This window comes from Hyaena hyaena, unplaced genomic scaffold (genome assembly GCF_003009895.1).
Source record: "Hyaena hyaena isolate Hyena2069 unplaced genomic scaffold, ASM300989v1 scaffold_94, whole genome shotgun sequence".
Taxonomy (NCBI): Eukaryota; Metazoa; Chordata; class Mammalia; order Carnivora; family Hyaenidae; genus Hyaena; species Hyaena hyaena.
In genome coordinates this window covers 1-12,275 of record NW_024080726.1, presented here as the reverse complement: position 1 = coordinate 12,275, position 12,275 = coordinate 1, and the positions used below count along the sequence as shown (strand labels likewise).

General features: G+C 49.9%; 1 protein-coding gene across 1 annotated transcript; it reads right to left on the bottom strand.

The window, feature by feature from the left end:
• Nucleotides 1-4,338: 4,338 nt before the first annotated feature.
• Nucleotides 4,339-6,098, bottom strand: NPPB (natriuretic peptide B). Its single transcript, XM_039234937.1, has 3 exons — nucleotides 5,615-6,098; nucleotides 5,117-5,372; nucleotides 4,339-4,532 (listed from the first exon to the last, which is right to left on the bottom strand). The coding sequence occupies exons 1-3, from the start codon at nucleotides 5,738-5,740 to the stop codon at nucleotides 4,516-4,518; spliced, it is 399 nt and encodes a 132-aa protein (XP_039090868.1). The 5' UTR covers nucleotides 5,741-6,098; the 3' UTR covers nucleotides 4,339-4,515.
• Nucleotides 6,099-12,275: the final 6,177 nt, after the last annotated feature.

Below are 12,275 nucleotides of genomic sequence, written 5' to 3'. Positions count from 1 at the left end.
CAATGTAACACATGCGCAAAGCTGGTATGAGAAACTCCTCATGCTCATGGTGTGATTCCATCAGACACAAATGGTCTACAGCAGAAGCCCCAGCTGGAAGAAATTGGTAAGCCCCTACTGCACATTTAGGGATATTGCTTCTGACTTTGAAAATGATGTTCTGTTTCTTTGGTACAACATGGAGGTCACTGGGACAAGAAGCTGGGAGCAGTTTCCTTAGACAGCAAAGCCAGCCCATGGCCAAAGTTCAGTTGCTAAAGCTTTATGGGGGCTCCCGTTCAAGGGAAGCAAGAGTGAGGGCAAGAGAGAAATGAGATAGTGTATTGCTTAACTATGACTGTGTAACAAACTACCCCAAACCTTAGCAACTTGAGATAACACATATCCTTTATCTGATAGTTTCCTATGGATCAGGAATCTGGCTCTACTTAGCCAGGTGCACCTCACTCAGGGCTCTCACAGGCTACGGTTAAGATGTTGGCTGGGGCTGCAGTTGGTGCAAGACTTTCCTAGAGGCTCTGCTTTCAAGTTCACTTCTACGTCTATTGACAGGCCTCAGACCCTTGAAGACTGTTGGCTAGAGATGTCCGTTCTCTCCATAGAAACACAACTGACCTCCTTCCGGCAGAGGGAGAGATTTCTGTACGCCCTTTGTAACTTAGACTTGAAAGTGGCATCGCAACATGTTTGCCATGCTGGGAGGGGATTACACAAAAGCATGGATACCAGGAGGTTGGGTGTCACTGGGGGCCACCTCAGAGGCTGCCCACCATGGGGTAGGGAAAGACAGAGAGCAAATTGGGATACTCTACCAAGCTGGCCATGGTCATGTCCAGAGACTTCCTGGAGCCCAGAGACTTGGAATAGTCTATGAGGAGAGAGCAGGGTGAGGGCACAATGTTGGATCCCCAGGGTGACTCTAACAAAGTGCCACCCCCTGGGGGTCTTGAAGCAACAGAAATAGATCGTCTCATAGTTCTAGAGGCCAGAGGTCTAGGATTAGGTTGTTGGTAGGGCTCCCTTCCAGGGAGGAGACTTTGAGGCCTCCTCTGGCTTCTGGTAGCTGCCAGCGGTCAATGGCATACCTTGCCTTATAGACGCAGCACCCCAATCACAGCCTCTGTTGTCACATGGCCATCGACCCTCTCTGTATCTCTCTCTCCTCTTCGTATGAGGACACTAGTCATTGGATTAGGAGCCCACCCTACTCTGGTATGACCTCATCTTAACTAATTATATCTACAATGAGCCTATTTCCAAATAAGGTCACATTCTGAGGTTCTGGGAGTGCAGGACTTCAACCCATCTTTTGGGAAACGGGATTCGGTGTCCATCTCCTGCCTCTCACTGGCTAAAGTGTCAACCCACCCTTGCCCCAGCCCAGCCCCAAGACCATGAACTCCTCTGCACTTGTGGGCGGTGTGGCCCAGTTCCTTCAGGTAGTAGCTGGGGATACCAGAGATTCCATCCATTCATGAACTGGCTTGGCCCTCTCTCTTAGCCACTTGATCCTGCTTATTGGGGGAGGGGGCTTGGTGGTACATGGAGGTGGAGAGAGGGTCAGATAGCAGCTAGGAGAACTAGATCAGCCATTGCTAAGGCTCCATTTTCTGGGAAGCCAGAGATACAGGCCAAGTATGAGGGCCTGTATCTTCATCAGCTGCTGTTGTGCTATCCCAGCACCAAGCACGGAGTGGACATGTACTGATTCTTTAGAAAATATTTTCCAAATGACTGAATCAATGAGTTACTTCAGTGCCTCTCCTACCCTCTCACCCCTCCAAGGCACATCCCTGAGCACCCACCATTGTACCTTGCCCTAACTGGGGTCTTCACTGGGAGGAAGAGTCACCCTTTGGCCAAAACATGAAGGTTCCCATCTCTTCCCCAATACAGGAAGGGCCATATGAGAGAGCCTGGAGTGGACCATATGAGAGAGCCTAGAAAGTTGGTGAGCCAATGTCAGCATGAGTGGTGAGGGTCTAAACTAGGAATAGAAGTGAAGGATTGTGTATAGGAGATGTTAGGGAGGAGGTGGAGTGGACATGGTGCCTGTGTGGGAGGTCCAGCCAGAGAATGGAATCAAGGAAGATTCCAAGGACTCTAATCCTTGAGGGTGGAGCCCTGGGAGAAACTTAATCCTTTGGGAGTGCCTTAGTTTAGGTTCTCCTGTAGTAGTTTATTTTGGAGACAGTCCCAAGAAACATTGGCAAGAGAATGAGGAAGGAGCAAGGGAAAGAAGGAAGTCGGTGGCCACCATGACCAAGTGGAACTTGATCTCCCCTTCCCTGCAGAGAACTCTGAGAACAGGTGTAAGATGCATGCCGCCTGCGAATCAAGGACTTGAACCCTGGCTCTGCCACTTGTTAACTTCATGATCTTGAGCAAGTTATGTTACCTCTCTGTGCCTTGATTTCCCCCTCTGTTAAAATGAAGGATAGTAAGAGCTCTTCATAGATTGGTTGTAAAGACTACATGAGTTAACGGAACTGTCCCTGGTGCTTAATGAGGCCTTTATGAAGGTTAACTATGCTGAGTATTCATTGCACTCCCTGGGTCAGAAATGCCAGGTAAAGATGGCTCACAGTTTTATTAGAAAGTAACTCGCTCCGGGGCGCCTGGGTGGCTTAGTCGGTTAAGCGTCTGACTTTCGCTTAGGTCATGATCTCGCGGTTCGTGGGTTTGAGCCCCGCGTCGGGCTCTGTGCTGACTGCCAGCTCAGAGCCTGGAGCCTGTTTCAGAGTCTGTCACTCCCTCTCTCTCTGACCCTCCCCTGCTCACGCTGTCTCTCTCTCTCTCTCTCTCTTAGAAATAAATAAAACATTAAAAAAAAAAAAGAAAGTAACTTGCTCCTAAACCTCATTTTTAAAGTCTTAATTGAGGTCCATAACCTCTGGCAACACGCTGGTTTGAAATGACAAATAACATAAAAACCCACCACTCGTGTTTCAATTCGGTGTAAGAAACATTAGCTGAGAAGAGCAGAAAGGTCAGGAGAGTGAATTTCAAGGCCAGGAGCGCAGGGAGAGAGCACAGGTTCAGGAGTGACTTGGCTCTCCACTCACTGGGAGAGCTCAGAGCATCCAGGGCCACATGCTCCTAGGGAGGAGGCTTCAGTTTTCTGGGTCTTGGTTTCTGATCCATCAAATGGGACTATTCTGTCCTGTTCCTTCTGCAGAGCTTGTATTCTAAAAGGCATTCTGGGCAAGGGGACTCCATAAGCTGTGTCCTGGGAGCCTGAAAGCAAGGGAGTGAGGCCCGGGATGCTCGGGAGGCAGGATGCTTGGGAAGGGGGGGTTCCATGGGGTTAGGGCAGTGTGCCAACAGGACTCCCCGCTGAATAAGACAACACTGGTGGTTGTCTGGTGGGACTCTGGTGGTTGTCTCCTTTTCTGCCCTAGAAATGAGAGGTTTCTCTCTCTGAGGCAGAGAGGAAGATGTGGAGCCCCCAGAAGGCACCCTGAAATACTGAGCCTTTTGTCAGACACTTCTAAACCTGTGGTTGGGAAATGAAAATGCTAATTAAACTCAGGGCTTTAAAGGCCTTTACAGGATGAGATCAAGAATGGAAGGTTGGAAGCTGAGGTTTGCGGCAGAATGGAGAGCTCACCCCTATTCAAGAATGCAAACGAGCCATTGTGTCTCAAACACACACACACACACACACACACACACACACACACACACCCTCACTTCTGAGATTTTAGCTTAGACCTCCTGCAAACAATCACTAGAAAGAATGCCTCTGATGACAGAATTCCAGACCGAGGGAAAACTAGTGAGCAAACACCGACCCACTTTCTCTGTTGCACGAATGGCTCAGGGCCCATCTCCACTCCCAGGAAGAAACTGCCAGCTTTGAAAAGCCATTTCTGCAAAGTGTCTTGGTGCTTGAGGTATTTATAGACATTTCAGAACATGAAAAGCCCTTGAAGAGGAGAAAGGCACCCCTAACACTCCTGCTTGACCAACCCTGAGGCCATCTCCCCACCCCACTATTAGGACACTTTTGGAAACTTCAAGAAAACAAAGGGTTTGGATTTCTTTTGCTGTGTGGAGTTTTTTAATGATTTATTTCTTCTAATGCACTAAGACAAATCAGTTTCTTTTCTTTAACATTTTTAAAGTTTATTTAGTTATTTTGAGAGAGAGAGAGATGGAAGAGCAGAGAAAGAGGGAGAGAGAGAGAATTCCAAGCAGGCTCTGCACTGTAAATGCAGAGCCCGGCATGGAGCTCAGACTCATGAACTGTGAGATCATGACCCAAGCTGTAACCAAGAGCCAGATGCTCAACCGACTGAGCCACCAAGGCGCCCCAGGACAAACCAGTTTCAAAAGAAGAAGATAAAATGTTGACTTTATTTCACCATGGAAAATATGTGCTCAGAGGTAAGAGTCATCTTATATAAAACAATCTAAATAAATAAATAAATAAATATAAATAAGAGTTGCTTCAAAGGGGCTCAGGGAGTTGATGAAGAATCAGACGCAGATGTCTGCAGCCAGCACTTCCTCTTAATACCTTCTCAGCACTGTGCAGGGAGAGAAAGGGTGATGATGGTGTCAGGTGGAAAACTGAGGCAGGATCTGAGCTTCCCCCCACTGGGTGCGATCCCTGCCACCATCCCCCATCCGCAGCTGATCTGGGTGTTTGAGGCTTTAGGATAATATATCTCTCTGGACCTCAGTCTCCTCATCTGTAAACTGGGAATTATTGCTGCCCTGGTGATCCCGACCTCTGCCTTTGTGGCTATAGACAGGCTATGGGAAACCAGGAGGAAAGTGTTTAGGACTCTTTCTGCTCCAAGGAGATGCTGCCAGACAGTGAGTGGATTCCATCCTAAGGTGATTCTGCCCCTTTTGGTCAGAGAGGGAAGAGGTGGCTAGAAGGTGGGTAGGGACTCATGGACATAGTCATGAATGATGTCCACATTTAATGCTTCCAGAAGGGCACTCCTTGGCCCTAAGCACTGTCAGCAAGAGAGAGTAATGTCCGAGTGTCCTTTTCTCAGGGTGTGGTTTCCAGAGATTAAACCCAGAAGTGTTTCCGATGGTGGAATCCACAGGAATGGGGGAGGGGGGGCTGGGGGAGCCAAGGTGGCGGGAGGGGGCTTACCGTTGCAGCCCAGGCCACTGAGGGAACCAATCCGGTCCAGCCTCCGGCCAAAGCAGCCTGAATCACGCATCATCTTGGGACCACCCAGTCGTCTCAGGGCCCGGAGGACATTGTCACGGGATACAAGGACCCCTGCAGCGGGTTCCTCCTGGACCTCCCAGGATTCTGCGGGGCTCTGGCCCTGCCGGGGGGGTCCCAGGGCCATCTGCTCCTCCTGCAGCTCGGAAACTGTGTCCCGCAGACCGTTCAGGAGCTCCTGTAACGGGTGGGGACAGCCGCGGCCTCAGCAGCCGGCACCTGGGCCAAACCACCCTAGACAGCGCAGAGATGAACCAGCCACCCGGGGTAGGGGTCCTGGCACCCAGGCCGGTTGCTTTCTGCTTCCCTTATCACTAATTCGCTGGCGGAGGGGGGGGCTGAGGACTCCTTGGGACAGTAGCTCAGGACCCGTTAACTGTTGCCACGCGCAGCGGCCTGTGAGCAGGCTGCAGCTCTCACCTGTACTGCGGACGCTTCCGAGTCGGGGCCAGCGCTGCCCAGCGGGTGGGAGCGACCTCCTGGAGGCAACAGGTGCGAGCACAGGAGGAGCAGGAGAGCCCGCAGCAGCGCCGCCCTGGGGTCCATGTCGCTGGGGAGAAGCGGGGAAGGAGACCGTGGCCGCCGCCGCTGCTGCGCTGTGTTCCGGGTCACGTCTCACCTCCTAGAGGCCGGCGCGCGCTCTCCCGGATCCCGGGACAACGTCGGCCTTTTATCCCGGGCCTGGGGTTATCTCTGATTTATCGGCTGCATTCCGGCACGCTGAGCTCAGGGCGGGGGAATGCACCGCTCCGCGCCCGCGACCGTACTCGCTGGGGGTGGGTGCCGGCGAGAGCAGGCCTTGTATAGAAATGGGTCTGGGCGGGGGGGGGGGGGGGGGGGCGCGCGGGGGACACACCAGCAGGTCCCTGGCCTCCCGCTTCCTCCTCTCCAGCAAAACTCCCAGGGCCTTTCCTCCCCACCCCCAACCATTCCTGGAGAGGGCAGACACACCTGCAGCGTTCTGAGGCCCACGACGCAAGTGCGGGGCGCATGGAGTGACTCAGAGCAAGAACAGTCCCAGCCGACCCCCCCCCCCCCCCCCCACTCCTCGGAGCGCCTCTTCCCTTCTTCCCTCCCCGCGCCTGCCTGTAACTCGGCACCGGCTCCGCTCTCCGCACCCTGCGCCTCGGCGGGTCTTCCGGGCATCCTGACCGCTGTCCGTGGTTCTGATGGTTCTGAGCAAACCGAACGAAGAGGTCTTGCTCTCCTCAAGTCAAGGCTGGCCGGAAAGACAAGCATGAAGCAGAGACCTCTAAGCCCCCTCCCCATCCTCTCACAACTGCCTGCACCAGGATGCTAATTCTCCAGTGTCATCTGATTAAAAGCCAGGGTATGACAAGGAACTTCTGGAATGCTGACCCTGCTTCCATCCCTTAAACGGTAGAGCTGATTTAGCTGGAATTTTGAGAGGCAAGGCCCAGAGATGAAGTCATCCAGGAATGCCTTCTATCAAACCTCCTCCAGGTGCCAACACTTCATCTCCCCCACCAAGCCAACAGATGATGGGAAGAAAGCAAGGATGACTGGAAGATGGTTATCTATTTGATGGGACACTACGGGTATGAGGAGTGCCCCTCCCCAGTGCCTCCCTCATCTGACCACCCGTGACCTAATTCCCATTAGTAGATGGTCTTCTGTCTGTGATTACAAATGAGGCTACAAGGAAAAATGGCCCTGGGAAGAGACACAGCAGCATACATGACTGATGTGACCACCCCCTCCAGATGCCTTGCGTTGACAAGCAGCAGCATGAGAGAATGGGATATGGGTGATGGAGGAAAGGCAGTAAAGGGCAGAAGCAGTGACCTTTAGGCAAATCTTACCTTCAAAAAAGAGCATCTACCAGATATGTGAGAAAAATTTGGTTACTGTTTTTCATGTTTTATTTTTTAAATGTATTTTTATTTATTTCTGAGAGAGAGAGAGAGAGAGAGAGAGACAGTGTGAGCATGGATGGGTCAAAGAGAGAGGGAGATACGGAATCTGAAACAGGCTCCAGGCTCTTAGCTGGCTGTCAGCACAGAGCCCGATGTGGGGCTTGAACCCACAAACTGTGAGATCATGACCTGAGCCGAAGTTGGACGCTTAACCAACTGAGCCACCCAGGCGCTCCCGTTTTTCATTTTTTAAATGAGGAAACAGGGGCACCTGGGTGGGTCAGTCAGTTAAGCATCTGACTCTTGATTTGGCTCAGGTCATGACCTCACAGTTTGTGGGTTCAAGCCTTATGTTAGGCTCTGTTCTGATGGTGGGGAGCCTGCTTGGGATTCTCTCTCTCTCTCTCTCTCTCTCTGCCTCTCCCCACTTGTGTGTGCTCTCTCTCTCTCTCTCACTCTCTCTCTTCCCCCCCTTCTTTCTCAAAACGAACAAACAAGCTTTTTTTTTAAAATGAGGAAATAGAGCTCAGAGGAATTAATCTGCTTTCTTAGTTGACAAGTGGCAAAGCTTGGGTTCCAACCCAGGCAGTCTGATTGCAGACTTGACCCTCTTAACCACTTCCAGGGTGATTGCAAGGGGTTTCTACTAACAGAAAAAGTAGATTAATCCCCTGTCATTTCCAAAGGTACAGAAAGCTGTGCCATAAGGGATGTGTAAGTTGGTGGCTCTGTGTGTGCAAGAAAAAAGATGTAAAGTGTGGCTGAGATGACCATTTTGAAGATGAGAGCAGGGAGGGTACAAGCTCCATAAAGATACCAGTCCCGGGAAGATTTTGGGGGCTGGAGGTGTGTGTGTGTGTGTGTGTGTGTGTGTGTGTGTGTGTGTGTGCATGCGCGCACATACACCACAGGAAGAATATCCAAAGATTAAGTGGAAGTGAAAGAGAAAACAAAATCCAGTCAAGTGGTAGAGCTAAGTCAGAGGGTCAAAGGCTGCTGAGGATGTAGAGTCCCTCATGCTTATGTCAGAAGTAAAGTGTTGGAAGCAAGACAGAGTCCATCAACCAGCATCTGTCAAGAAATGACCCTTTATGTAACCTGAGCCTCCCTTTGCTCTACTGCAAAGTGGACACGTGCTCCCTCCTTTCAAGGACTACAAGAGAGAAAATGATGTCTGTGAAAAGCCCAGGGCATCATGGGAACAGACAAAGAATTAGGAATACAATTGCACTAAAGGAGACTGTGATCTCACTGGGAGAAGAGAGGTCAGGGAAACAATTAAGTGTGCTAAGGACTCTGACAGAGCCTTTGCCTGCCTCCGCAGGGGGGTATTGTGGAGAAGATTTTAGGGAAGACACAGAACTGGATATGTCCTTCAGGACCTTCTGTCCAGTGAAGAACAGTATATTATCAATCAGCTCTCACACCAGGTCATCCCCACAAACACTTATGAGTACCTACTGTGCGCCATGCATCCTCCACTCCTATTATGTGGAGTTAATCATAGCATCTATGTCACAACATTACTGCACAAGGGTTAAATGAGATGATATATGTGGTAGACTGCATAATGTTCACCAAAGATGCCCATGTCCCAATCTCAAGAAACTGTGACTATGTCACTTAATATGACAAAGGGGGCTTTGTACATGTGATTAAAGATCTGGAGGTGGGAAAAATTATTGGGGTGTCTAAGGTAATCACAAGGGTCTTTATAAGATGGAAGTTGGAGGATCAGGGTCAGAGAGAGAAAAATGGAAAGATGGAAACAAAGGTTGGGGGTGAGAGAAGATTCTATACTACTGATGGCATCTTTGAAGATGGAGGAAGAAGTCATGAGTGTAACGGGCCTCTAGAAGGGAGGGAAAGCAAAGAAAGGGGTTCTTCCCTAGAGCCTCCAGAAGGATCACAGACCTGCCTGCCAATGCCTTGAGCTTAACCCATTGAAACATATTTCAGACTTCTGATCTCCAGAGCTGGAGGAAAATAAATTTGTTGTTTTAAGGCACTAAGTTTGCGGTAATTTGTTTCAGTAGTAATATGCAATTAATCCAATACATGCAAAATGCTGAGCATAGTGCCTGATACTTAATAGGCCTTCCATAAAGGTGGTCATGGTGGCAACGTTGGTTCTTACCAGAGACAAACCTCAGGTGCTAGGTGCTGGTTACAGAGAAAGAAATAAACCACTTAATCCATTCAACAAGCCTTTATTGGAGGCATGGGGTCCCAGGGGTCTGGAGTCTGGACTCTGAAATCAGACTGCCTAGATTCAACAACACCTCAACCTTTTGCTCCTTATGGGATCTCAGGCAAGTTATGGCACATCTCTTCATGTTTTCTCATGTCTGTGTCACATGGTTGTCGTGAAGAGGGAATGAGACACTTGCAGGCAAAACAGCTTTCTGCTGGAAAGTGGGGACATTGAATGGACAAGGCAAATTCCGCTCTTGGTGGGTATGCAGTGCAGGGAGAGATGCAGTCACAGACTCCCCAGGGTGGTGTGGCCATCGAGTCCTGGGTGCTCTGTAAGCACAGCAGGAGCACTCAGTTGAGGGGGGAGCTTCCTGAAGAAGGTAGTATTGAGCTAAGTCTTTGAAGGATAAGAAAGAATTATCCATGAGAAGGAAGATGAGGAGGACGTCTTGGGGGCTGCTTAGCTCATCAACTACCACCTCTAGTCTCTCAGTCCATTTGGGCTGCCACATAACAAAATGCCATAGACTGGGTGATTTATAAGCAGCAGAACTGTATTTCTCATAATTCTAGAGGCTGGAAAGTCCAAGATCAAGGTGCTGGTAGATTCCATGTTGAGCGAGAGCCCTTTTACTGGTTCACAAGCACTGTCTTTCCTCCGTAACCTCAAAGGACAGAAGGGACAAGGGAGCTCTCTGGGGTCCCTTTTATAAGGGCACTAATCCCATTGTAAGGGCTCCACCCCCATGACCTAATCACCTTCCAAAGGTCCCACCTCCTAACACCCTCACATCGGGGAAATAGGTTTCAACATATGAATTTGTGGGGGAGGGGACACAGACACAGTGTGTAGCATCTAGGCTCTTGGGAGAAGGGAGAAGATGCAGAAAAGGAAAGGTTTGGGGCACATGTGCTGAGCTACTTCTCCTTAGCTCCCCTCTGACTCTGACCTCCAGCCCTGGGCAGCCACAGAGGGCAGCAAGAGAGCGCTGACCTCCAGAGAAAGGGGAAGGAGGAAGCAAGGAGCACTGCCCAGAGAGTCAGCAGGTGGTAAGTCTCTGCCCACTGCCGTGTCGTGGTGTGGCTTTTATGCACATCATTTCTCTGCTCTGGGACTCTGTTTCCCCTTGTGTAGAATGAAGGAATTAAATGAAGGTTTCTCACAGGTTCAAAAGCCTTGGGAGTCAGCTGTCCCTAGTTCATGGTTAGGTCTGCTCACCGGCTCCCAGCCCCCACTAGTACCTCCATCTCCTGTGACTCCTTACACTTTGGCCAAAAGTCAGGAAATACCTACAGAGGAGCCATCAGATCCTTCACAGCTGTGGCATTAATGCAGGTGTGCATGTGTGTGTGCGTGTGTGTGTTGGGGGTGCTTTGGAAACCAGCATGAGTGTGCAGCTCTTCTCTGCTCATGAAGTGAATCTCTAAACTGATGGTTATCAGAGGGAAGGCTGAGGTCAGTAGCCTGGAAGAAAATAGCTATTAACTCTTCCCATCCCGGGTCCAGCCTCCCCAGCAATATCTGAAGTGTCTGAGTGTAATTTCTATTTCTTTTTTTTTGCGAAAGTCGGACGCTCAACCGACTAAGCCACCCAGGCGCCCCTGTAATTTCTATTTCTATAGAAATTACATTTCTCATTTCTATAACCTCATAAGGGAAAAGAGTTCTGAAAGGGTCACTTTATCCTTCCCACCATCTCCAGAAAGGACTGCACTCATACTGTCCCTCTAGCTGACATCCCGGTTGAGATCATCGGAGCTCCTGGACGCAGAAATGCCCGAAGTTAATCTACTTCAGCCTTTGCAGTTTGTGAGCCAGTAAATCTGCACCACCACCCCCCCCGCCTTTTGTGCCTAGACCGATTTAAGTTCGATTTCTGTCACTTGCACCTCCCAGTCTTCCTAACTGACACAGTTCCCATAAGAAACTACACTCCTTTTCCTTAGAAATGTTCCTTGAGAACAAGATATCACAGCCATTAGTAACAGCTCAAGGTCTGGAGGCTCGGCAGACAGAATTGCTGAACACTGATTTTTTTTTTTTTTTTTTTGGTTTACTGCAGCCATTTGTTTTCCTCATGCAATGATGTAGTGCTGGAGCCTAATGTTCTCACATGACAGTAGAACACCAAAATTTATTGTCATCTCTTGAAGAATTGAGAGTGGCACACAAAAACCTTAAATAAATTAAAAGGAGGAATAAATTTACAAGTGTAAATACAAACCGTTTTTCAACTCAAGGCAAGTAACACCCCACGGAATTCTGGCAGGAAAACGTCAGATAAGAAAGCAAAGTGGGGGGAAGTCTGGGGGGCTCAGTCAGTTAAGCGTCTGACTCTTGATTTCGGCTCAGGTCACGTTCTCACAGCTTGTGAGATCAAGCCCCATATCCGGCTTTGTGCTGTTAGCCCAGAACCTGCTCGGGATTCTCTCTCCCTCTCTCTGCCCCTCCTCTACTTGTGTTTTCTCTCTCTCTCATTCTCTCTCTCAAAATAAATAAATAAACTTTTAAGATAAGAAATAAAGGAAAGTAGAGAGGGGGTACCTGGCTGGCTCAGGCAGTGGAGCATACGACTCTGGATCTTGTGGTTGTGAGTTCAAGCCCCACATTGGTTGTAGAGATTAACTTAAAAATAAAATCTTAAGGAGGAGGGGCAAGATGGTGAAGTAGGAAGCTCCGTACTTGCACTCGCGCCCATGCCTCACACGGAAAAGATCTGAAGCCATCAGAAACCTTACGGAACCCGAGAGATTGGGAGAAAAAGGACGCAGAATCCACTGAGAAAGCCTTCTAACGTGCGAACTGGGGAAGATAAAATCGGGCGGGGATCGGAGACTCCAGGGTCGGAGGCGATCCCCCTCTGCGGGGAGTGAGGGGGAAAAAGAGAGAGTCCGAAACAGAAACACCTCCGCTCAGGGCACAGGAAGACCGTGCGCGCCACATACCTGCACGCCGGGTCCCCTCGCGCCCACTGGTCCAGGGGGGCTGCGCTCGCCGACTGCCGCTT